Source organism: Phymastichus coffea, unplaced genomic scaffold (assembly GCF_024137745.1).
Source record: "Phymastichus coffea isolate CEN01 unplaced genomic scaffold, Cenicafe_Pcof_1.1 PCOF00001, whole genome shotgun sequence".
NCBI classification, from domain to species: Eukaryota; Metazoa; Arthropoda; class Insecta; order Hymenoptera; family Eulophidae; genus Phymastichus; species Phymastichus coffea.
Genome location: NW_026706812.1, coordinates 6,447,714 through 6,474,143, shown reverse-complemented (window position 1 = coordinate 6,474,143; position 26,430 = coordinate 6,447,714). Strand labels below are relative to the sequence as shown.

The 26,430-nt window shown below is 42.8% G+C and overlaps 2 protein-coding genes across 2 annotated transcripts in view; one reads left to right on the top strand and one right to left on the bottom strand.

The window, feature by feature from the left end:
• LOC131675463 (beta-alanyl-bioamine nonribosomal peptide synthetase ebony) overlaps nt 1-26,430 on the top strand; it is a 964,295-nt gene that overhangs the window by 513,456 nt on the left and 424,409 nt on the right. The gene's annotated exons all lie outside the window — the stretch shown is intronic.
• Nucleotides 18,729-19,842, bottom strand: LOC131675466 (uncharacterized). The gene is made up of 2 exons (XM_058954453.1): nt 18,984-19,842; nt 18,729-18,900 (listed from the first exon to the last, which is right to left on the bottom strand). The coding sequence occupies exons 1-2, from the start codon at nt 19,698-19,700 to the stop codon at nt 18,889-18,891; spliced, it is 729 nt and encodes a 242-aa protein (XP_058810436.1). The 5' UTR covers nt 19,701-19,842; the 3' UTR covers nt 18,729-18,888.

The window sequence follows — 26,430 nt, the reverse complement described above, 5'->3', positions numbered from 1 at the left end:
CTTGGAGGAATACTCTTTTTGCTTGGTCTTTCCGCTCTTACTTGCTTAGTTTTCCGCGGCTATTTAACTTTATAGGTGTTGCAACTATCAGTATCCGATAAACTCGAGCTAGTGTCGCTTCCACTGATATTTTCTACCTGTCTTGCCTGCTTCTGTTTAGGTCGCCTTATGCTAATTACGCTTTTCTCGCTAATAATCGAACCTTCACCTAATGGAGCTGGTATTTGCGTTTCCTCTCTAGTGGCTACTCGTACCTCGCGCTCCCAGTCTTCAACCCATGAACTTACTCTAGGCGCGTGATATTTCGTGCTCGCCGATCTATTTGAATCGGCATAGAGGAATGTACTACCTGCTCTATTGTTTGGTGCACACGCGTGGGCCGGTGGCTCAGTCGCAACCGCTGGCGCGTTTAGCTCCTCACGGTCGCCGAGCGGCTTGGCCTGAGGCGGCAATGAAGCCTGCTGTTCGGCCTAAGCCGCTCTACCATGCATCGCCTCTCTTTCAACTCTAAATACTGTATTCGCGCCGTCTGTAACACCTTGCCGCACTTCTCGTCTATATATCCAACGCGGTACTGCTGTGAGGGCCCCCCAAATCTGGCTTCTCGCGCTAGTGCTACGCTTGCCTTGGTTTTGCGCGACTTGTTCGCGTGCGCGTTCGGTTCTGCTATCCGACGGCGAACGAGCCGCCATCGGTAACACGTCGTTATTACCGAGCGCGACTGCATTTTCGCCCGGCTGTCGAATTTGTTTACAAGGAGCGGCAACACCTGCTCTTGCCTGTGTCGCCTGCTCTTGTTCACATAATAATTCGGCCGCCAAAGGTGCTGCAGCTACCGCGAATTCATCGCCCAGGTTCGCGTTCCGTGCGCTGCTTACCGTTGTTTCTTGCTGTTCATCGTACAGCTTTTCCGGGATTCGGCCTGACGCAAAATCGCCCGAGCGCAACGGTGGCTGCAAATCTGGTCGCTCTCTTAACAGCATAAATCGGAAATACCGGGTTTCTAACTCAAGATCACCGTGTAAGCTAAGTTCGCGATAGCGCATTAATTCCAACAGAACAGCCGGTTCTGTGGAATTAATTTTGCGTTTTAGTTTTTTCGCATGCGCATCGCGTAATATTCTGCGTAAGACTATTTTATTTCTACACACTAGCGACATTGTTATTTTTAAAAATGAAAATCCGTAACTTGACTACGACGCGAGATTATGGGGGCTAAGCAAGTCTCGACCGGTCCGTGTAACCTGATACCTTACTAACTAATTTCTTTCCAAGCTATAAGCCGGCAAGAAATCGCCTTGCTTACGCCTATAGAAAGAAATTATAATTTATCAAAATTTACTTACCGTGATTTTTGAATAGGCAGTTTAGTAAAATTCTTAAAACAAAGAAAAACGAAAGCGAGGAAAGAACGCAGTCGTCTAGCGTCAAAGCGACTCAATGACGCACCGTTGTCATCCGACACCGCTATGAAGAAAGGTCACTGGCAAGCACTAACAAAGAATTCAAAATACCGAAACTCGAAATTCTTTTACGCGCACTCTCTGCTTTTAGTTCACAAAGAAAATCAGTCAACCGTTATTTCAAAAATTTACCATCAAACCATTTTTTTCACTTGTCTCTTAATTGCCAGATTCACAAGGGATGCCATGTGACAAAGATCCACTCTTCCTTTGTCACCAATTATTTTGCGGGGTAAGTGAGGCACTTTCGCTCAAGGCAATCGAGGGAGAAATGAGAGGGTAGGTCATAAATAAGTTATACAATGACATAAATCAAATTAAACTTACAACTTATTATTATTAATCATTATTCAAACTAAACATACGCGCACATAACATAGTCTAAATTACTGATCAACTAACTACAAAATAGAACAGTAAACTACTTATAATAATCACAAATAAATATTTCGCGTTTCATCCTAATCACGCACTTAACTTATTACAAACTTACTTACAAACTACGCGAGCCTGTACCGGATGAATTGCCCGGCACGTCGGCGCCTGGACAATTCGCCGGTCGCAACTTACACCACTATAAATTAAACTTAAGCGCGAATCTTTAGATAGCCGGCACGTGAATGCCTGGCAATCTTACTCAACGCGCACCAGTCGTCGCGTCACCAGAGAAAGAGAGTGTAGAGAGAAACAAGAAAAGAAGGCTTGACCTTTATTCACTGCTCTTCGCAACGTCGGGAATTCTGAGCGATGCGCTGCCGCAGGAAGTATCGGTCGTCGCTGCTGGTCAGATCGTTGCTAGCTGCTGGCTGCTATCGCTGACCAGGTATCCGCAGGCGACGTTGACTCTTCTTGCAGGTGGGGCTGGCTGCAGTCGCAGACAAAGCTGTTACCGGTAGGGTTGACCTTCCTTCCAGCTATCCCAAACTGCACTCTCTGCACTCTAGTAGGACTAGGCTTCGACTCAGCACGCACTTATTCTTGTGCTCGTCTTGCAGCCGCTCAGCGGCGCTCGCTCCTCTCCCTACCTTGACCTATTAGTTAGGCGGCACGCGACGCACCGCTTATCGGTCACGCGTTGCGCGCCTGCCTATCCCTGCATGGGCCTAGTACTCTCTCTCCCTCTTTTTCTCACTCTCTCTCCGCGCTCCTCAACTTTTTCTTGCGCTCAACTGCGCTGGCCCGTCCTTGGCGCTGAAACAAAAAGACCAAGTGTTAGACGCATACTTTAATGCGCCTAACGTTGGCCAACATGCCTTGCCGAGTGGAGGTGGGAGAAACACAAACGAGAGACCGGCACACGGCCTGCTCTCGTCACAAATTTGTGCAAAGCTTATCATCATTCGGACGATTTAGATATAGACGATGGTATTAGATGGAGAAATATAGCAATTAATGCTGTTATTTTAATTAATGAATTTATGAAACGATTAATTTTAGTAGAGCAATTCGACAAAGATTGCAAACTTGTGCTTGTCATTTGAATTCTATTGAAGTCAACTTAAGTAAAACTATAAAAGTTGGTGGAAGTATACATCCATTAACAGCTATATAGGATGAAATTTTCATGAGATGGAGTTGTTTGGAGGCCAATTCATCAAGCTTTTGAAAATGGAATTAGTACAATCTGTATAGTTAATCAACATCATTTAGATATAAAAATATTTCTAGTTGCCGCAAATCAACTTTTACAAATTCAAATACCTCAATTTCTTGCTATCCATAATATCTCGAAAATAAATACAGAAATTGCATCACAATTTATCATAGAGAAAAATCAAGAAGAAGATATTCGAATCAAGTATTTCAATACAAAAAATGTATGCCTTTATAAGAGCACTAATCTTGATAGATGGTTTCAAAATAACGTTAAAGATATTATACTTAAACAAATCGAAGAATTTCAAAAAAGAGACTCAGGCTGGTTATTAAAAACTATTGTTGGACTCACTATTAATATAAATAAGTATAATCCATTTAAACCATGCTCATATATACCATTACCTTCAATCTTAAATAATAAAAGAGTCTGTGTTAATGTTAAAAATGAAGACAATGAATGTTTTAAATGGGCTATACTTTTATGCCTTCATCCAGTTGAAAAAAATCCAATCAGAGTAATTAAGTACAAGCCTTATGAGAATGAACTGAATTTTGACGGTATAAGCTTCCCTGTAAAAACAACCTAATTTGAAAAGTTGAATAATATAAGTGTAAATTTATGTATACTTAAAAAGTATGGATCGAAATATGAAGTCTCACCGTGCTATATAACGAAATTAAAACAAACTAAACATATGAACTTACTCTTAATACAAAAGGAATATATTAATGAAAATTATACTAATAGACCTCGAATATCAATAGATGATGAAAAATTCAAATTAGAAACTCACTACATATGTACTAAAAATTTATCTGCCCTTCTCCGTAGTCAAATTACTCAATATACTAAAAAAATTTATCTTTGTGAACGTTGTCTTCATTATATAGTGATTGAATTAGAACAGATATATAATAATGCAATAGAAATGGATTTATCATTTATTAATAAACAGGCATTCATAATGGCAAGAAGATGTCATATTTGCAAACGATATTTCCAAGAGAACCAAAAACGAGTTCGAGATCATTGTCATTTAACAGGAAAATGTATAGGTGCAGTTCACAATCATTGCAATTTGAATTATAAAAATGTTGCTTTCATACCAGTCCTATTTCATAACTTTACAGATTATGACTCACATTTTATTATAACAAAAATTGTTATAACTCAGAATTTGAAGGAAAAATCTCTCTTCTCGCTGAACAGAAGGAGCGATACATATCCTCCACAAAAGATGTTGCAAACAGACGTATTATCTTGCGTTTCATTGATTCCTTTCGATTTATGCCTACATCTCTAGATAAATTGGCATATTATTTACCTTAGTTTGATATTGTACAGAGAGAATTTCAGAAAGATAATTACACTTTAGAACAGATTAATTTACTCAAATGAAAAGGAGTTTTCCCATATGAATACATCCTAAATTTAAATAGACTAACTGAGACAGAGTTATCATCTATTGAAAAATTTCATAGTCGATTGACAGATAGTGATATTCCTACTGAAAAATATAAACATGCTCAAAACGTATGGAATATTTTCGGTAGTATTTAGAATAAAATAGATTTAGGAATGTATTCTGATCTCTATCTGAAAACTGATGTACTTTTACTAGCTGATATTTTTGAAAATTTTCGATCAACCTGTAAGAATGCATATTCGTGGAGGTATTAGTCAATGCTGCAATAGATTTTCAAAAGCAAACAATAAATATATGGGTGAAGAGTTTAATAAGGATCAGCCAAACAAAATTTTAATGTATTACGACGTAAACAACCTTTATGGTTGGGCTATGACTCAATCACTACCATTTGAGGGCTTCAAATGGACTTCAAATGTAGATATGTCAAATTTATTTAATGTCTCTGATGATAGCGACGTAGGCTATATTTTAGAAGTAGATCTAGAGTATCCATTGATAATCATAAAAACTACCTCTTTGTCCCGAACATACTAAACCACCTGGATCAAAACAGAAAAAACTTTTGACAACGCTTTATGATAAAGAACGATACGTTATTCATTATACAGCGTTAAAACAAGCTCTCAAATATGGACTAAAACTCAAAAAGATATATAGAGCGCTAGAATTCAAACAAAAACAATGGCTGAAACCATATGTTAATTTAAATACTGAAAAAAGAAAGCAAGCTAAAAATGAGCTTGAAAAATTATTTTACAAGCTCATGATTAATGCAGTATATGAAAAAACGATGAAAGATGAAAGAAAAAGAAAAGATGTCAAACTCATCAATCCATGGTATTGTAGAAGCTCGAATTGCCTAACCAAATTTCTACAGTAATTCCATCTTTCATGAAAATTTAGCTGCTATTTAATTATCCTGGACATCTATCAGTATTAGAAAATCTATATACATCGGTTAATGTGTATTAGATCTTCCAAAAACATTAGTCTATGACTTTCATTATGGATACACGAAGCAACGAATTGATCAAAAATGTAAATTACTTTATACTGATACTGACAGCCTCATTTATGAAATTCAAGATGTCGATATGTATGAGATCATGAAAGTAGACATTGATAAATTTGACACATCAGACTATCCTACTGATAATCAATTTGGTATGGAGGATGAGTGCAATGCTGCTATTACAAGAGAGTATATTGTGTTACGAAGTAAACTATACATATCGAAATAATAAATAAGGAGCCCTTGAATAAGGCAAAAGGAGTGAAAAAATATACAGTAAAAAATACAATCACTCACTCAGATTATCGGAAGTGTTTAGACGAAATAGAAATTATTAAACGTATCCAATGTAAATTATATGATCTAAATTACGTCAAGTAATAACAGAGAGAGAGGAAAAGACAGCACTAAGCCTCATGATGATAAACGCTGTATTTTTGATAATAATCCGGACACACTTCCATGGGGGGCATTATAAAACTCTCGAAATTGCCGAAATGAAAGAAAGAGTTGAACAGCTACGAAGAAAGAGGTATAGAGATGAAGACGAAGTGATAGAAGAAAATAGTAACATGAAAAGATCCAGAATTGAAGAAAATAATTCTAGAGGGCAGCACTAGCGAGAGAATTCTACTCCTTCGACAGTTACTAGATGGCGATCATGACTAGTATTGGAGAGGGTGAAACAATGGATACCAGAGTCTACAGAGTGGGACAATGGCTTTAGGTGAAGAATCATGAGAGAGGGGAGACTGAAAGAGAGGGAAGCGGCGACGGCGGCTTGTGCTTTAAGAGTGGGGTTGAGACTTATAAAACCGAGAACTCACTCTTGTTCGATACAGTTGCTCAGCTCTCACTCAAGCAACAGTCTTACCTCAACCTCTAATACACCTTCCACTAACCATTGACACAAGTAAGATATTTAAATAAATTTAGTTTATTAATACCTTAGAAATAAATAAATAATTAAATCTTTGATTTTATAGTTTGCAGAATGGATTTCTCAGGAATAAATAAGATTTCCAAGACAACTTTCCTTCCTCGGAAGGCGATGTCCCAATTTACGTGGAATACTTTATACCAAGTTACAAAAGTTAGATGGTTAACAACGAAATATGGATTTAGCGTTGTTATTACAATTCATGATGAATTTCAGGTGTTCCTACCTTAAAGAGTAAATATAGTTCTTGAAAAAGATGAAGAAATACTGAAAAACCTGCACCAGACTAGTGAGAAGGAGGAGCTGTTTATTTATCATATTGTCGGTTCAAACTTTGAATTTAAACATGATTGTATCTTCAACGAATAATAATTAATGTATTATAATACTAATGTAAATAGCTGCACTATAAATAATAAAAAAAAATATATCTGATCGAATAGTCTTTTTTTTTCCTTTATTTAACTATCCTCTTATTTTCTTTTGTGGAGAGGTAAAAGAACTCCATAATGTAGTCCTTTCCAATGAATTTTATCTCATTGTAAAGGTGACTCATGAGTGATGATTCGAAAGGATGTACCTCATAGGTGAGAGCGAAGGTTGGAGCTCTCACTATTCCTATAATTAACCTTAACTTCCGATAGAGGGCAGTCATTCGAGATCTAATATATTTATAAGAAGTATGCATAGCTTGCATTACCATCATTCAGTGAGAAGAAATAGCTATAGCAGGACTATCCTCTTGTGATTCATCATGGCGCCTATTGGAAGAAATAAGAAGAGCATTCGTGCATGTATGGTTCTCGGATAATATTCAAATTCATCATCTTCCTATTGAAGACAAAGACTCGAGGAAAGGAGTGTGGGAGCAGCTTGCACGAGATCGAGAACGCTTCTAACGTCATATTATGCAACTAAGTAGTATAATATCGCGAGCACTATTTAAAAACCGTATAATAATGATAAATCATATTCTTGAACCTATACAAAAAATCATTGTATAGTATATACACTTAACAAACTAAAAATCTAAGTGGACGTAGAAGAAGCAGCAAGTGGAGGGAGGCGGTCGTGGCGGCTCGAAAAAATTGTAGTAGTGGGGTAAAGGTCTTAAGAGAGAGATAAGAGCTCGGAAAACGTCATTCTGTTAGAAGAATCATCACCAGTAGTATCCACTTCCTTCTCCACTATTCTCCAGTCTTCGATAGCAAGATGGACTTGAAGATGTTAAATAAAATAGCTATGAAGCTCTTTGATCCACTACCGGAGAAAAATCATTATGACCTTGCACATGTTTATGCTTGACGCGTTATTTAGTCGTGAGAACATCTTTTGCTTTCCGAATCCCCGAATAAATAATTTGTGCGGACGGCCGCGAGTAAACCAGACGGGAACGGTCACTAATTCTCCGTTATAATTATAATATTTATTTGAATAAAAGTTACTTTACATAAACGTCTTTATTCTTTCATATGTATAAAGTCTTATCTATCCATGAATTGTGCGAGTTGTCGAATCCCAACCATTTAACGTATATTTGATTACCACGTTTCCTTAAAATTTTTTCAATGAGATAAACATCAGGATACATAGCTTTGTGTAGTTCTTGCTCGCAAAAACCTCCAACAATTGAATTGCCTTCGTAATCTTTTAAATCATAAGTGAAAGGCTTTGTCTTCGCAACTCATTGAATAGTAAAAATCTCAGTAGACCAGTTAGGAGTGTATCCTTTTATGAAAACATGTTTAGACTTGCTCACACGTACGTACTTTATCGCCTACTTAGAATTTATGGCTCTTAATGAAAAGACGTGGTTCGTAAGAGAATCGTCTCAACACCTGCATTTCATTCTCTTTAGTTACGTCTTTAGGCTTCATATATATTACTCGATTATTGTGAGATTTCAATAAATCAGCTAGAATGTCGATCCATTTGTAATTTCCTTGTAGAGTGAATTTTTTCCACATGAAATTTTTTAGCGTGGGATTCAAACGTTCACAAATAGATGCCTTAAGATTGCTATAGGTTGAATATAGATTTATTTTATACTTTGTCATTAGTCTTTGAAAATTTGAATTGTAGAAATCTTTGCCATAGTCCACATGTAGATTTATAGGAGTGCGTCCTTTTTTTAATATAGACTCCATTGCATAGGCAACATCTACTCCAGTTTTTTGTTTCACAGGAACTGCCCAAGCGTACTTTGAAAATATATCAATGACAGTTAATAGATATCGAAAGCCTTTGTTCTCTCTCGAGTAGCCTTGCATCTCTACAAGATAAGCCTGCCATGTTTCATCTATTCCTTGTATATCGACTTTTCAATGAGCATAGTTTCGACGTGCTGGTTTGTGTAACTCATCCACCACTCTTTGACGTTTCATTTTCAATCTATTTGTTGAAATTGATATAAAAAGTCAACGGTATAATCTTTATTTCTTTCTCCTTGTAACGGTCCTATCTATGAGCTAGTTTATTATATCACTGAATCACTGCAACCAGTCTAACGCATCTATCTGTTTGTTCAAATCAATACATTAAGCGGCGCTACCTCACTGTTTACTCGATTGTATTCATTTCATAATCAAAATAAATAGCGTAACGTCACAAAGTAATAGATATAGATATAATGATTTTTGATATTAAGAAAAATATGTTAATTAGAGATAATTTTAATATAACAAAGCATTTATTATATAGATTTTAGTACATAGATTCAGAATATAATAACACAAATTGTATTTAATTATTGAATAATAATGAATTTCAATATGCAAAGTTGATTTATTTATTACGCTAAAAATATGAAATATTAGAAAAATGTATATAATCCATATGCAAAATGAATAAGTATAGAACATGAGTAAGAATTGGTTTCATTAATAACAGCTGAATAATAACTGATATTAATAAATAAACAATTAATAATTTATTTAAACAATAAGTTGTATATAAAACAAAAGCATTAATTTTATACTTAATAATGATAACTTTATGAATTATGAATCTTAGATAATTAATCTAATAATTGAGTTATAAGATTAGAAAAAAACCGTTACAAATATGAAAAATTAGTTATAATTCAAATGTTATTAACTAATTTAAATATTTCTTTCTATAAAATACTTTCGAAATTAATCAACTATAAAGTTATATAAAAATTTAATAATTTTCTATTTTATTTTAAATATTGTAATATCACGTTAATTAACTTTATTAGTTAATAACTTTTGACGACACTATTTGCGATAATTGGATATTGTATAAAATCAACAAATAACAAATTCTGTAAAGTTTACATGTGTTAAAAGCTTACTATTAATGGTTATTTACTTGTAAATTAAGAAAACTCATTTCTCAAAATTCGCGAATGTTTCTCGAATCTTCGATGACATCTCTCCTGCAAAAATAAGCGGGAAAATCTGTGTATAAATACGCCCACCTTTGCACAGGCTAGCATTCACTTCTAGCCTTGCAAGGTGAGCGCATGAGTCTGAATAAACTTGGCTAATACCTAAGTTCTTTCTCTCATTGTGATTAACTGAGCAAGACTATTCCTTCCTTATAATTCGAGCTCGACTTATAGAACATCTCGCGCTATAAGAAACTTGGGCCGAATTATATCCTATCCAAGAAAGACTTTAGTTCTGCTTATGGGACAATTCGTACCATAAGAAAGTAGGGTATCGTCTGACTTTCCCTGAAACATTGTACTTATTTTATCGACAAGTAGAGTAAAATTATTAGAAACAAATTCTTACTCATTAGCTAGTGATACGAACATCACATCCTTATTATTATTATTATTATTATTATGATTTTTTTTTTTTACAAGGAGTTGCGGAATCCTTTTTGCAGATTCCCTTTAGTCTTTCTGACTGAGGGGTTATGTGGGACTCCCCTATTAGGCCTACCCACTAAACCGCCATCTCCTTGGTGTCCTTCGCCCAGCCAGAGACTATGTTGATATTACTTCTGACTGGAGGTTCTGTCTGTGTTCGTCCGTTCGTGTCGTTTCTCCGTGTCTTGTTACGTTGCGTCACTTCGTCTGCTCAGTCATCTGTCAGGCAGCCGTCCGCGTTCTTACGTCTCAGTATAGTTTCCGTATAGGTAGCGACTAAGCGCCACCATTAGGGTTCATGCAACATGAGAGACACGATGTTATCGGGGGTGATGCTGCCGACCGTTTCTTCCAGTTCCTGTCTGAGTCTTGTCCAGCGGTCACACGCGAAAAACGTGTGTTTCGCATCGTCTCGTTCGTGTCCACAGTACTTACAATCGGGTGTTCGTAGTCTGTTCATATTGTAGAGGTACTGCCGGAAGTACCTGTGGCCCGTCAAGAGCTGGGTGACGTAGAAATTTACATCACCAAATTTCCTTCCGAGCCACAGCCTCAAGTCCCGTATCAATCGTCTCGTCCAGTTACCACCTCGTTTCTCTGTCCACCGGCCTTGCCAAATGTCAATTGTCCTGTCGCGTTCAGCGATTGCCGCGTTCTTTCGTCCTATGTCCGCGCTGCTCCCGTAGATCCTTTTGCGCTCAAAGGCCAAAAGATCCACGGGTATTACGCCAGCCACCACCAAAACAGCCTGCGCAGAGACTGTTCGGTAGGAGCAAGCGATTCGCAGTGCTCCCTGTCTCTGTACCATCATCATTGTCTTACAGTATTTTTTTGTCTTCGGGGAGTCTGCCCATATTTCCGCGCCGTATAGAAGGATCGAGTGAGCTGTCGCCATTAACAGTCGTCGTTTTCCCGATCTCGGTCCCGCCGTGTTTGCCATCAGGCGGCTCAAGGATGCTATCCTCTCTGCCGCTTTTCGGGCTGTCTTCTGTATGTGAGGCCAGAAGGTCATCTTCGTATATATATCGAGGGTTACCCCAAGGTACTTGACTTCCCCCTTTGTCTCCGTTTCGTATGTACCCACTCTCATGAGTAGTATCGTCTGTATGCGTCTTCTCGTGAGAAGCATAAGTTCTGTCTTTTCTGTTGCGAGTTGCAGTCCGTGTTCTGTCATCCATCGTCCGACTCGTCTCATGGTCTGGTTCAACGTCAGCTGCGCCAGCTCGGGAGATCTCTCCGTAATCACCGCCGCCACGTCATCAGCGTAGGCGACGAGAGTCACTCCGAGTGGCATTCCAAGCCGAAGCAGACTATCGTATAGACCATTCCAAAAGTCGGGTCCCAGTATCGACCCCTGAACCATCCAAGCGGTGACCTGTCTCGTTACCTGTCCTTCGATCGTCTCGTACGTTATTCGTCTGTTTCTCAGATAATCCTCCACAACCCGATCCAGGTATGGTGGGATCCGAAAGTTGTTTTTCAGCGCCTCCAAGATATCCACCCACTTGGCCGAGTCAAAAGCATTTCTGATGTCGAGCGTCGCTAGCAGCACAATGGGTCGTGCCGCATGGCAGTGTCTGTCTAGTTCCAGGAAAGAATCACCTTTTGGATCGCTCCAGTCGTCGACCGACCCCTTCTGAAGCCGAATTGCAAATCTGAGAGACCCCCTCCGGCCTGTATCGCGTCCGTCAGTCTCGGTCTGAGTAATTGTTCAAAGAGTTTACCAGTAATGTCAAGTAAACTCAACGGTCGGTAGGCCGAAGGCGTGCCAGGGTCGCCCTTACGCTTTGGGATAAGAACGAGCCTCGCCTCTTTCCACCGATCGCTGAACGTTCCTGTCGTCAAGCACGTATTATACAGGTCGAGAAGTATCTCCGGCCGTAGACGAGCCACGAGCCGGAGAATCTCGGCCGGTATTCCGTCTGGTCCCGGGGCCTTGCTCGTCTTCATTGCATTCGCTGCTCTGATGAGATCCTCAGCGGCAAAGACAGGGGGCGCCGATGCGTCAGCGTCGTCCGTCACGTTCTTCCGAATCGGATGCGTCGGAAATAGTTCGTCAACGATCCGTCCTGTTGTTTCGGCATCTTTGAGTTCGGGTGCAACTCGGACCCCTAGTTTGCCGGTCACAATTTTGTATCCTGTCCCCCAGGGATCCTCGTTCACCCACTCGCAGAGCTTCCTCCAGCATCGCGTCTTGCTGTCTTGTATTGCTCGCGTCAGCGTCTTTTGTGTTGTTTTGTACGCGGCCTGAAGGTTTTTCCTTTCGGGTCCACCTCCAGCCCTCGTCGCACGTCGCCGATTTGCCAGGCATATCTTGCGTAGCTCGGCTATTTCGTCCGTCCACCAGTATTGTGGCCGTCTTTTTTGTATCTGTCGTCGTTTCGGCATTGTGCTGGTGCACAAGCTGTTTATTAATTTCGCCGTCTCGTCTGTCAGTCTTTCCGTTCTTTGCCGGCCCGTTAGCTCAGGAGGAATCTTCGACCCCGGGGCTGATGCCGCCATCAACTCCTCCGAAAATTTTTGTCAGTCAAGTTTGTTAAGGTTCCACCGCGGGGGTTGGTGGATTCTCGTTTGTCTCGTTTCTGTTCGTCCCGCCACTTTGAAGACGATGTATTGATGGTCGCTGGCTGTATAGTCCTCGACCACCCGCCACCCCCTCAGCCGTGGCAGGATTCTGTCCGACGTCATCGTCACGTCAAGGATGGAGTCTCCAATCCCTGGTCGTCTGTATGTCGGCGTGTGTCCCGTATTTACTACTGCTAGGTCCAACCTTGCGGCCATTTCCAGCAGCAGTTATCCGCGTCGTTTCGTTTCGTTCATTCCCCACTGGATCGCTTTCGCATTGAGATCCCTCGCAACGATGACATCTCCGGGCAGGTCCCTGATCCCGTCTTCTAACAGCGTCGCCTTCCTTTCGAACTCCGCCGCGGTGCAGTTGGGTGTCAGGTAGACGCTGACATAAGTGACAGTGCCGACTGTAGCCCAGACTCCGCGGTTGGAGACTCTAAATTGAGCGGCGCCCCTTACCCAGATAGCAGTGGTCTCTGTCTTGTTTGTAATGTATGTCTGGGACATCCTTGTCCTGTATGGTTCACACAGGATCAGAATGTCCGCGTCATGTTCGTCGGCTATCTATGGTAGGAGTATGTCTGCAGTCCTACTTCTGTTCAGGTTTCCTTGTACTACTCTGTCCGTCTTCCGGCACGCCTCCTGCACTCCTCCAGCGCTGCCCGGAACACGGCACACCTGCCGTTTCCGGCGAGGTGGGCGACATCCCCATGCCCGGCCTCGGAGCACAGCGAGCAGACCGGTTCTCCTTTGCATTACCTCGCGCAATGTCCGGATGCGCCGCATTTGCGGCAGCATTTCGTCCTGTCCTTGCCCGTACATTCGGCCTTCACGTGGCTGAAGCCCAGGCACTTGTAACATTTCGTCACCGTCAGTCTTTTTCGGACGCGGCAGTGCACCCAGCCAATTTCGATCCGACCGCGCCGGAGCAGCGCCTCGGCTTCCCGCGATTCCATTTCGCAGACCGCCATATACTGCTCAGCGCGGTTAGGACCGAAAATGTGGACCCGAAAATCTATGTCTCGCCCAGACTCTCGTCTGAGCGCGTCCGTCACGTCTTCCGGAGTCGCGACGCAGTCCAGATCCATGATCTCCAATTGTACCTTGGAAGTCATAGCCCTGACACTGCCCGCTTCCCCGATGGCCTCCTGGATCTGTCGTTCAAACACGTCGCGTCCGTCTGATTTGTCTGCATCTACCTGCAGCTTCAATAGGCACAGATCATTCTTCGTCTTCCTCAGGGTCGTCACCTGTACCTGACTCTCCTTCGGATCGATCGTTGTCCGAATTTTTCGTACGATATCGGAGCACGAAGCGTGTGTCCCCGGTTTGACGAGGACAGCGAGTCTCCTTTTCTGGTGGGCCGGTCTGTCCTTGTCAGGTCGATTCCTTGCGTCCGTTTTCTTTTTTGTCTTTTTCCGTGTAACGGTCTGCCAGTCTTTGGTCAAATCTGTCGTCGGTGGCCTCTTTTGTGAGGGCTCCGGCGTGGTTCCGGTCAGCGAACGTTTCCGTTTCGTCTGTGGCGTCTCTGCGTTGTTGTTCGTCGTCGTGTTTGTCTTGTTGCTGTCTTGTCGGTGTCCTTCCGGAGCTGTGTCCATCCGCTTGTGCAGCGCAATGTCCACAGTCTCGAGAATTGTCTTGATTACAGTCTTCACTGTCATATTCATGTTTTTTTGTATGTTTGATGCTTCGGCCATTTTTGTCGCCGTCTCTTGTATTAGCCTTAGCAGTTCAGTCATGTCACGTGTTTTGTTTGTCGTGGGTGTTCGTCCTGACGTCTGTTCTTGGTTGTCTGTGGCGGAGGCCTAACTCACCCCGCTGCCGCCACTTGATACACTGTCTGCCCTCTATCGCTCTGGTATGTTCAATGTATTTTTGTTCGTATCGTTTCGTTTGGTCCTCCTCTTCGCCATGCACAAGGTGCGGCCCTCAAAATCCTTGCCGCTGCCCGTGGCCACCGGGGCTTTCACCCGATCGGAACCCGGGGTGGATTCTCCCTGAGAAGGGATTACCACTTGAGGTAAATCAATGTTTTCTTTGTGCATTTTACATAGTTTTCTGTCCCGTTATGCTAGAGGTCCCTCGTGGTCGCAACTCCACGAACCGCGCTGGGATAACGCACGGCCCTTGAGGTCCCCCCCCCCTGTGTGTTCAGTGTTCCCCCCTGTGGTGTGTGCGTGTATGTAAGTGCCCATGGGCAAAACCGGGCTTCGTTCACGGGGAGAGCCCGTTTAGAGAGATCCCCTTCACTCGCTTTCGGGCGGCTCCGTTTATAGGAGTCCCCTACCATTCGCTTTTCGGTAAGACCCGTTTATAGGGTCGCCGAGCATTCACTTCCCCGGTTTGCCAGAAGGTGTGAGTGTTTGCGTAGTGTGTGTGTATGTGTATAAGTGATTAATGGTTGGACACATCGGCAGAATACCATTATCTTTTGCGTCATTTGTGAGCCATATCTTCCTCTTGGCCGTGTCCGTTATGGCGTTGTTGCTCAGAGCATTGACGCGACGGACAATGTTTCCACCAAGCACGTCGTGGACGTTGAAAGCTAGCATTTGCCCAGTGAGGTGTTACCACTCACTGGACCAGCCCGGCATTATTATTATTATTATTATTATTATTTTTTTTTTTTTTTACAAGGAGTTGCGGAATCCTTTTTGCGGATTCCCCTTAATCTTTATATCTAAGGAGGTATGTGGGACTCCCCAAAAACAAGACAGGCCTACCCACTAAACCGCCATCTTCTTGTTGTCCTTCCCCCAGCCAGGGACTATGTTGATATTACTTCTGACTGGGGGTTCTGTCTGTGTTCGTTCGTTCGTATCGTTTCACCGTGCGTCGTTACGTCGCGTCAATCCGTCTGCTCAGTCGTCCTTCAGACAGTCGTCCACGTTCTTACGTCTTAGTATAGTTTCCGTATAGGTAGCGACTAAACGCCACCATTCGGGTTTATGCAGCATCACCTCTACAATGTTATCGGGGGTGATGTTGCCAACTGTTGTCTCTAGTTCTCGTCTGAGTCTTGTCCAGCGGTCACACCCGAAAAAAGTGTGTTCCGCGTCGTCTCGTTCGTGTCTACAATACTTGCAGTCGGGTGTTCGTACTCTGTTCATATTGTGGAGGTACCGTCGAAAGTACCCGTGGCCCGTCAAGAGCTGGGTGACGTGAAAATTCACATCACCAAAATTCCTTCCAAGCCACGATTATTATTATTATTATTATTATTATTATTATTATTATTATTATTATTATTATTATTATTATTATTATTATTATTATTATTATTATTATTTTTTTTTTTTTTTTTTTTTTTTTTTTTTATGGTGGTAAAAAAAACAGGATAAATCCTCATGGACCATAACGGTTGGAGTGTGACGGCAGTTCACCGAAGCTACCCACCTACACTCTCCCACCCGCCGTGTGACGTGACTCGCTGATCCTCTCAGACCGGGCTGTTTCAAGCGATCTATCAATCGAACGCAAGGAGCCTCCGGGTCGTCGAAGACCAGCTGACCGCCCAAATCCCGCTTCTCTTCAACCGGAGGGTAAACCATCCGGGGAAGAGTAGTAAAGTCCACCTACACCATTCTCCAGCGGGGAACCGCGTAAGCATTACTTCCCGCTGGAGAACCGCGTCAAGTCCTCTCGTTGTCCACGGGTCCTGTATCGTTTCGTTACGTCCGTTTATTCACATTCATCCATTTGTTCATACCATTTACTCCCGCATTCTTCTCGTCTAACACTCGACTTCCAGGCAACCGTCCGCCTTTTTCCCTCGTAGGATAGTCTCAACGTACGTTGCCGTTACCGTCCAGTAGTCTTTGTCTTGTAGCATCTTTGCCACAATGTTGTTGGGCGTGATGTTTCCAAGCGTCGTCTCCAGTCTTTGCCTTTCGTCGTTCCAGTGTGAGCATTTGAAAAATGTATGCTCTGCGTCATCACATTTGTATCCACAGTATTTACAGTCGGCGCTGTTAACTTTGTTTCTGTCAAACAGATATTTCCTGAAGTACCCGTGGCCGGTAAGAAACTGGGTCAGGTAAAAATTCACTTCCCTAAATTGCCTCTCCGTCCACGGTCTCAGGTCGTCAATGAGTCGTCTAGTCCATGCTCCGTTCGTGCTCATCCTCCATTGTTTGTTCCAGTCCGTCATCGTCCTAGTTCTTTCGTCCTGGGCAGCTTCCGTTCTGGTCATGTCGCTGTTTCGTTCGTACACGCGTTTCCGCTCTCTGGCGAGCATGTTTATCGGGATAACCCCCGCCACCACCAGGACAGCCTCAGCCGAGACTGTCCTGTAGGCGCAGGCTATCCTCAGTGCTCCCTGTCTTTGTACGTTTGTCAGTCGTTTGCAGTATTTCTTGACCCCCAACGCGTCGGCCGACACCTCCGCCCCGTAGAGCATGATCGAGTGGGTCGTTGTCATCAGTAGTCGTCTCTTCCATTGTCTCGGTCCAAATGTATTTGCCATAAGACGACTGAGAGCGGAAGTCCTCTCTGCCGCCTTCCTCGCTGTCTGTTGTATGTGCGGCCAGAAGGTCATCTTCGTATCTAGGGTCACCCCCAGATACTCGACCGCCCCACTGGTCCGCAGCGATACCTCTCCGACTGTCATGGGAATCAGGGTATTAATCCTGCTTCCCGTCAGAAGGATGAGTTCTGTCTTGGCCAGGGCAAGGCTAAGTCCGCGTTCAGTCATCCATCTATTGATTCGTAACATCGCGCGGTTCAGAAGCATTTGCGCCAGCTCCGGGGTACGGGCTATTATCACCACAGCCACATCATCGGCGTAGGCAACCAGCTCCACCCCCGGTGGCATCGGTAGTCTTAGTAGTGCGTCGTACAGTATGTTCCAGAAGTCGGGTCCAAGGATTGAGCCTTGGGCGACTCCTGCTGTGATTCGTCTGGTCACTGTTCTGTCGGTCGTCTCGTATCGAATCCATCTGTCGTGTAGGTACTCCCTCATCACCCGCATCAGGTATTCGGGAACCCTGAAAGTTTGTAGGGCCTCCAGAATATCCCCCCACCGAGCGGAGTTGAAGGCATTCCTGACATCAAGAGTCGCGAGAAGTACTATTGGCCTCGCTCCGTAGCACACGAGCCTCGTCCGCCGAAAGGCGTCGGTCACTTGTCGAATCGCCCCTATAGTTGAGCAGCCCCGTCTGAATCCGTACTGGTTTCCTGCAAGTCCTCCGTTTGCAGTTACCGCGTTCGTCAGTCTTGGTTTCAATAACGCTTCGTAAAGTTTACCCGCTGTGTCTAGAAGACTCAGGGGTCTATAGGAAGACGGACTATTCGGCTCTCCTTTTCCTTTATGCAGGAGAACCAGTCTAGCAGTCTTCCATCGTCTGGGAAAGATGCCCGCACGTAAGACCGCGTTATACTTATCCAGGAGGAGTCCTGGACGTACGCTCACGATCTGCTGGAGGATCTCTCCCGGTATACCGTCTGGTCCGGGTGCCTTACCAGGCTTGATCGTGGACACAGCCTTAATAAGCTCTGCCCCGACAAACTCTGGCACTGTCGTCTCTTGTTCGTTCGTCATTTCTTCCGTCTCTGGTTGGTTTGGGAAAAGTCCATCTACTATTGCTTTCATGGTGTCTTTGTCTTTTGGTTCAGAAGGGCCAAGGGCCCCCAATTTCTTGGTCACAATCTTGTAGCCAAGTCCCCAGGGGTCCCGCTCCACTTCTTCACACAACTGTCTAGCGCATCGGTTTTTACTGTCCTTTATTTTAGTGGTCAGTCTCTTACGTGCCATCTTGTACGCTGTCGATAGTTCTTCCGCGTCTGGTCTGCTCTTTTTCCGTGCGCGGTTCATCCTCCGGCGGCAGGCAATGCATTCCCCACGGAGGAGGCCAATCTCGTCCGTCCACCAGTACATTGCTCGTTTGTGTGTTCGGCCCTTGCGTCGAGTCATCGTGGCGTCGCACAGTTCCGTTATCAGTTCCGTTGTCTTGTCCGTTATCCATTCGGCACGCTCCCGCAGACCAAGCTCTGCCGGGACAGACTCGGCGGGTAACGGTGCCTCCCTTAGCAGTTTGTCAAACAGCTCTCTATCTTGTCGTCGTAAGTTCCAATACGTTGAAGTCCTGTCTCTAGTTTGTCCGTTTCGTATGTTCGTCGATTGATTTGTCACCTCAAAGACGATGTGCTGATGATCGCTGGCTGTATAGTCCTCGGTCACCCGCCATCCTCTTATCCGCGACGAGATCCTGTCTGACGTCATCGTCACATCGGGTATTGAGTATCCGAAGCCCGGTCGTCTATAGGTCGTTGTCGTCCCTTGGTTGACCACTACCAGATCAAGCCTTGCGGCCATTTCCAGAAGCAGTCTTCCTCGTTTGTCCGTCGTTGTCATACCCCACTCGACCGCTCTCGCGTTCATGTCTCCCGCGACGACAAAGTCACCCGGGAGACCTGTGAGGGCGTCTTCCAGCTTACCGACTTTTTCCTCGTACACTGCCATCGTGCAGTTTGGGGTCAAATATACGCTAACGTAGGTGACGGAATCTACCCTCACCCACGCGTAATCTTCCCCCCTGCCAGACGCTTGTATTCTCCTAGCCGGTTTGCCTTTGACCCATATGGCCGACGTACCGAGGGTATTCGAGAACCAGCCGTCCTGTTCTCGTAAGTCCCACAGTTGCTCGCTCAGTATCAGTATGTCTACGTTTCGTTCCTTCGCTGTCTGTGATATAAGCAGCTGGGCTGCCTCGCACCTACGCAGGTTTCCTTGTAAGATTCCTGTCATTGTCGTGTCTGCTTCCGGCACTCCTCCAGCGCTGCCCGGTAGGCCGCGCACGCTCCCGTTCCCGGGACGTGCGCCCTCTCCGTTGCACGCGCCTCGGAACATAGGAAGCACGTCGGCTGTTTGGTGGGGCAGGCTCTCCCGACATGGCCGGTCCCCCCGCACCTCCAACAGCACTGTCCTCTGTCAGGTCCTGTGCAGTCCGTTCGTCTATGTCCGTATCCGAGGCACCGGTAGCACCTCGGGACCGTCAATCTTTCTCTCAGCCGACAGTTGACCCAGCCGATCTTAATTCTGCCCTTCTTGAGCAGTTTGTGGGCCGTGTCTCTGTCTGCTTCGAACACTGCCATACAAACGTCGTGTTTATTCGGTCCGAAAATGTGGATCTTAAAGTCCGCATCTTGTCCTGTTTCTCGTTTCAATGCGTTCTGTACATCATTCGTGTCTGTAACACAGTCGAGGTCTAGTATCTCTAGTGTCTGTCCGTGTGTCATGTCTCGTACATTACCCTCATTTCCAAGAGTAACCTGGAGTTTCTCCTGGAACTTCCGTCTTGCGTCTGCGTTACAGCGAAAGCGCATGAGGAGTCCTCCGTCCTTAGTCTTCCGATATCCCGAGATACTCACTTTAGAGCCCTCGGGATTAATCTCCGTCTTTAGTCTGCGCAGGGTATCCGCGTACGTTCGTCCGTCGTTTGGCCGTACCAGTATAACGTTGGTCCCCCCCTTCCGGCGGGAACCACCCACACTGGGCCGGTTCTTGTCCAGCTCGGGCCGTTTGTTCCCGTGGATAGGCGTCGCCGCTGCGGATGTCGAAGCTAGTGGCCTCTCCCTCCGCGCGCCCAGCGCCACCACAGGGGTAGTCTGTTGCGTCTTCTGTTTGAGGGAAGTCGTCTCCGTCGTTTGGTCATTAGTCTTCTGTTTAGACTTCCTCTTTTTTCTGTTCGCGGAGTTCACCGTGGTCCAGCCTGACTCGTCCGCAACCCTTTGATAGGCCACGGCTTGCTCAGGGCTGGCCCCCGTGTCCTCCCTCTTTCTTTTCTGTCTTTCTGTCCTCCTGTCGTTTACGGACTCCAGGAGGGGATTTAGGCGGTCGCATTCACTCCATGCAATCTCCACCGCCTCCTTTATTACAGCCATACTAGTCGTTATGTCCGTACTAATATTTCTCTGTATCTTAGTCCGTGCCTCCATCTTTTCGAGCGCGGCATCAATGCGCCTGAGCTGCGTGCGAAACAGCTGGAGGTTTTCTGTCTTATGTCCGTTGTCATTGTCCACGTCTTTCATGTCGGCGTCAGTGTTGGAGGTCTGCTTTTCGGAGCCCTCGTTTTTCCGCGCAGGTGGCACTTGTATGCGCCGCAGCGGTACCGTCACGTCTCGTGTATCACTAGTTCTTGTCGGTGTTCGTCCTGTCGTCGGTTCTTGGCCCTCAGCGGCAGAGACGTAGCTCACCCCGCTGCCGCCGCTTGACCCACTGTCCGTCCTCTGTCGTCTCGGTATGTTCAGTAGTTTCTTGTCGTTTTTTCCTGTCTTTCCCCCCATTCCCGTGCACAAAGTGCGGCCCTCAAAATCCGTGCCGCTGCCCGTGGCCACCGGGGCTTTCACCCGATCGGAACCCGGGGTGGATTCCTCCTGAGAAGGAGTTACCACTTGAGGTACATCAATGTTTTCATTGTGCATATTCATATTGTTGGTTTTGTCCCGTTGTGCTGAAGGTCCCTCGTGGTCGCGACTCCACGAACCGCGCTGGGACAGCGCACGGCCCCTGAGGTCCCCCCCCCTGTATGTTTACCCTGTGTGTTCAGTGTTCCCCCCTGTGGTGTGTGCGTGTACGTGAGTGCCCATAGGCGAAACCGGGCTTCATTCACGGGGAGAGTCCGTTTAGAGATATCCCCTTCTCTCGCTTTCGGGCGACTTCGTTTATAGGAGTCCCCGACCATTCGCTTTTCGGTAAGACCCGTTTATAGGGTCACCGAGCATTCACTTCTCCGGTTTGCCAGAAGGCGTGTGTGTGTGAGTGTTTGCGTAGTGTGTGTGTGTGTATGTGTATGAGTGATTAATGGTTGGACACATCGGCAGAATACCATTATCTTTTGCGTCATTTGTGAGCCATATCTTCCTCTTGGCCGTATCCGTTATAGCGTTGCTGCTCAGAGCATTGACGCGACGGACAACGTTTCCACCGGGCACGTCGTGGACGTTGGAAGCTAGCATTTGCCCAGTGAGGTGTTACCACTCACTGGACCAGCCCGGCATTATTATTATTATTATTATTATTATTATTATTATTATTATCTTCTAACTGTTTAATAACTTCTCGATGCATTATTATTCTGATCTTATTGTATTCAATGATTTTATAAGATCATTTATCGTACTCGTAAGCGTAATAACGTTAGCTTCACTAGTTTTTCCCAACGTTCGTAGGTTTACAGCATCTTTACTCTCCTGAGGCTCGGCTATATTACAAATTCTTTTGTCATTCACGTCTTATTGTCCGTCTTTTGTGATTTTATACCCTACACCAGGAGGACCTCGATTACCCTCCATTTTGTTCAATATACGTCCAAACACATCAATACTTATTTTATTACTGAGTAATATTTAGGATTCACTTAATATATATAACCAGCTTCACGTAATTCTTCAATAATTGAATGAATTTCATTAACATGACTAGAATTACCGGCGGTTTGTTCGGCAATAAGCAATCTCAATCGATCAACGAGCTCGTTTGGATCATCCCAATATACATAATCAAATAATGTTTCTTTTCTAGCTATTTTATAGTTAGGAAAAAGACTTCTTCCATCAATAGTCGATTTTCGCTTCTTAGCGCTACTGCTCAAAGATAAATTTGGACTAATATACTTTTTGAATTTATTTACATGTTTATTGCGATATTCTTCTTTTTATTTCATATCTCTTTTGATGAGCGTTAGTGATTTCAAGAATTTTTATATAATTTTCAATATCCGATGAACTGATTAATTTAGAATCAGGTTCTTTCCGAAAAAGAAGTTCCATTAAACCAGGCGTCTTGCTGTATGCTTTATCATTCACAGTCACGTTATCGTTTTGGAAGGAAATTGAAGAATTCCCTATGACATATGTATTTTCTTGCATAGCAATAAGAGAACATAGTTTCCTACAATTGAATCATCCAATAACTGTTGTCTCTGTTCTGTAGTTACATTTGAACTACTTTTGTTCAAATTTATAGCAGTTGTATCAAGTGATGATTCATCAGTCTTATCATCAATAGAAATAGCAGACTCAACTATAGTATCAAGCGGTTACAATGTAGAATTTAAATCATTAGCAGTGCTATTGAAATAGATTCGTAGGGAGTGTCAGCTGCTACTTCTGACTTGAAAACATTATCGAACGCGATTTTATTTTTCTTTTTCGTTGGCTGTTCAGCAATAGTAGTAGTAGTAGCAATAGTAGCGTTACTTTTATCAGTAGTTACCTCTACAAGTTTCTTCAATGGATCAATCATAGGTTTAAATGTTTCATGCAATGTCTTTTCTAAGTCAGCTTTACCGCATTTAATTAGTTGATACTTGCGTCTTATGGCATCACGAGCCATGGATAATTGCTCGAACACCTTCTTTTCTTTTTCAAAGTCAGCTATGTTTACGCTTGTAATTTCTAAAGTTAAATAATCTTCGTCCACTCACTCCGCTAATTTTATAGTAAAAAAATCAAATCCCTTTCTATATCGTCCATGATTTATTGGTCTATTTCTGTACATAATCAAAACCCATGATTATCGTCTCTCCAACATTTTGAACAAATTGCTTTAAACTTCTCAAAAGACATATCTGATTTAACATGATCATTGTAAATGTGCTTAATATTCACGTCATCTTGTCTAAACAAAACAGGTAAATTCACATTATCTCGAATGAGAAGCTTCGTGATGCTGTCCGATTGACAGAGATAGAAACTATCTACTTTTTTATGTCTTCCCATACAGAAGAATACTCTTACGTTATCTTCATTCTCAGTGGCTATATAGTCAAAAATCATGATAGAATTTGGTCGTGTTTTATCTGGTGAAACATCTGTCTCATGCTTGCTAAAAGCAGAATATTCTTACCATTAATAGGCTCTAATAAATCTTTCAAAAATTTATACTTAGGCTCATTAAGGGATTTTGAGTAGACATATACGTTTTCAAATCTAAGACCATTTGGATGAGTGATTAATGTTAATAAACAATTAGTTTTTCCGCAATTAATAGGCCCACAGAAAACGGCACGGATACTATTAGGCAATAGTTCACCATGTCTTTTTTCTTGTTTTTCCATCTCTACCACTCCATCGAAATTAATGACTTGAAGCTTAAGAAGCTGTTCTTTGAAATCCATGTTGTTTACTCGTCATCGACACCTCAATGAATGAGTTTGTTAGGTATAAAAAGTCTGCTTATATATCTTTTATTTCATTAACATGCTGTCTGTCGAAGAACTATGGTCACGTACTATAAAAGAAAGACTGATGGTGATGTAGTGAACAAGGTTATAAATAACTTGCCTATTGAAGCTCACTTACCTGGATATCAATATTGTGGTCCTGGTACAAAATTGAACAAACGATTGGCACGTGAAGATCCTAATAAAAATCCACTAGATGTTGCTTGTAAAGAATACGATATCACTTATGCGCAAAATCTGGAGGATATTGCGACAAGAAATAAAGCTGACGAAATTCTAGCTAAAAAAGCTTGGAAAAGAGTACTAGTTAATGATAGCAGTTTTGGTGAGAAAGCAGCTGCCTTCACTGTAGCCAACATTATGAAAATTAAAAGTAAGCTTGGTATGGGTGTTGATATGAAGAAAGGTAGTAAGAAACGAGGTAGAGGATTTTAAAAACGCCAAGCACGAAAGAAATGTAGAAAAATTAAAAAACCATCAGTTACATTGAATAAAACTATTAAGGCAGCCTCGAAAAGTAGTGTTCCTAACAATCGAGCTCTTGTAGTTATTCGTTCGGCTATAAAAGGAGCCAAAGAAGCTCTAAAAAAGGCTGGCGGTAGAAGTAAAATAAATATACCACGTATTTTACCTATTCCCAGTAAAGTTGGTGGAGCGATTACTTTATTAATTCCATTATTTGCTGCTTTAGGCGCCACTGGAGCACTAGCTGGAGGAGCTACTTCAATAGCGAAAGCTGTGAACAGCGATAAAGCTGCTCAAAATGAGCTGAAAGGGGCTCAAAGACATAACAGAACTATGGAGGCTATTGATATAGGTAAAGGTCTTGACCTGAAGCCTCATAGTAATGGTTATGGTCTACATCTCAAACCACATGTGAGCGGACAAGGGTGAAGAAAAAAAAAAAATTTTGAAATAATTTTACCTAAACGCGCTCTGACTGATTTAGATATAATAGAATATGCTAAAATATTAAAAATTCCAAATTTTCGAGGTGTCTTCATGCGTATCGATTTACCATCTGACGAACCTCACTATCAAGAATCAATTTAAATGATAAAAATGGACCAGGTACCCACTGGGTAGCATATAAAAAGAAACGTAATGAAGTTATATACGACTATGATAGTTTTGGTGATCTTTAACCTCCTATAGATTTATTACGCTATCTCAAAGTCAAAAAAGTTAAATATAACTATATGAGATATCAAGATTTCAATACCTATAACTGTGGACATCTTTGTCTAAAATTTCGTTCGACTAAACTATAAATAGATGTGATGAATGAGAAAACAGTTATTTAATAAAAAACTCTGATGGAGAACACACTAACGTTAAGTCTGTCAGGAAATTCATCAGTTCTTGAAGCAAATTATTTTCCACCAATAGAGCTATCGCCTAATAAAAAATATGTATTAGGCTTAGTGGAGCTATTAACATTTAATACCAAATATGGACGTTGGTAATAATAAATTTTACGTTGGTGAACACGAAATCGTTTTACCGACAGGTAGCTATGATATTGAGAGTTTTCTACAAGAAACGTTAACCATTAATCAAATATTAATTAGTTCAAAACTAAACAATAATACTCTACGTAGTGTTATTCAGTTTAGTCATAAAATAAATTTCAAACCAAAAGATTCAATAGGTTCAATTTTAGGCTTTACTAGACGAGAGCTATCTGCAAACGAAACTCATAGCTCTGATTTACCTGTAACTATACACAAAGTGAACGCTTTACGAATAGAGTGTAATGTTACTATAGGTTATTATATAAACGAACGTAAAGTGTATACTATACATGAATTTTTTCCAGCAGTACCACCAGGATATAAAATCATTGAAGTACCTTCACGTATAATTTATTTACCAGTCGCCGTGAGAAGTATTGATCATTTAGAAATACGTATTGTTGATCAAGACGGAAACCTAGTTAATTTTCGAGGAGAAGTCATCATTGTACGTGTTCACATCATAGCAATATCGTGATGGGAATCATATTTAACAACAATAAAATTGGACGAGGATATATGAATAGACTGCAATGTCAGTCAGCGATCAGTCGACCGAGAGCTACCGCAGCGCTCACACGTCAGAAAATTCAGTTCCTGAAAAGTCTAGAACTAAAAGTAAAAGAAAATACATCAACTTGCGGAAAGTATCGTGTATATTAGTGTGTTGCTTACAACAAAATGGGCGAAATTCTAAATATTCATTCAGGTGTCGCTTTCGATGAGTCGATAGCTCATTACGAAGCTCATGCACATCAACCTTATTCATTATCATATTTCAATAACAATGATGAAATTCGTATCTCAATTCAGCATCAAAATTTATCCATAGTTCCATCTCGTAGTATAATTCATGTTTGCGGTAGATTAACTCAGGAAA

Excerpts from the sequence above, each read along its gene's own strand:
- LOC131675466 (XM_058954453.1), bottom strand. The coding sequence starts at position 19,700 with ATGTTCCGAGGCGCGTGCAACGGAGAGGGCGCACGTCCCGGGAACGGG.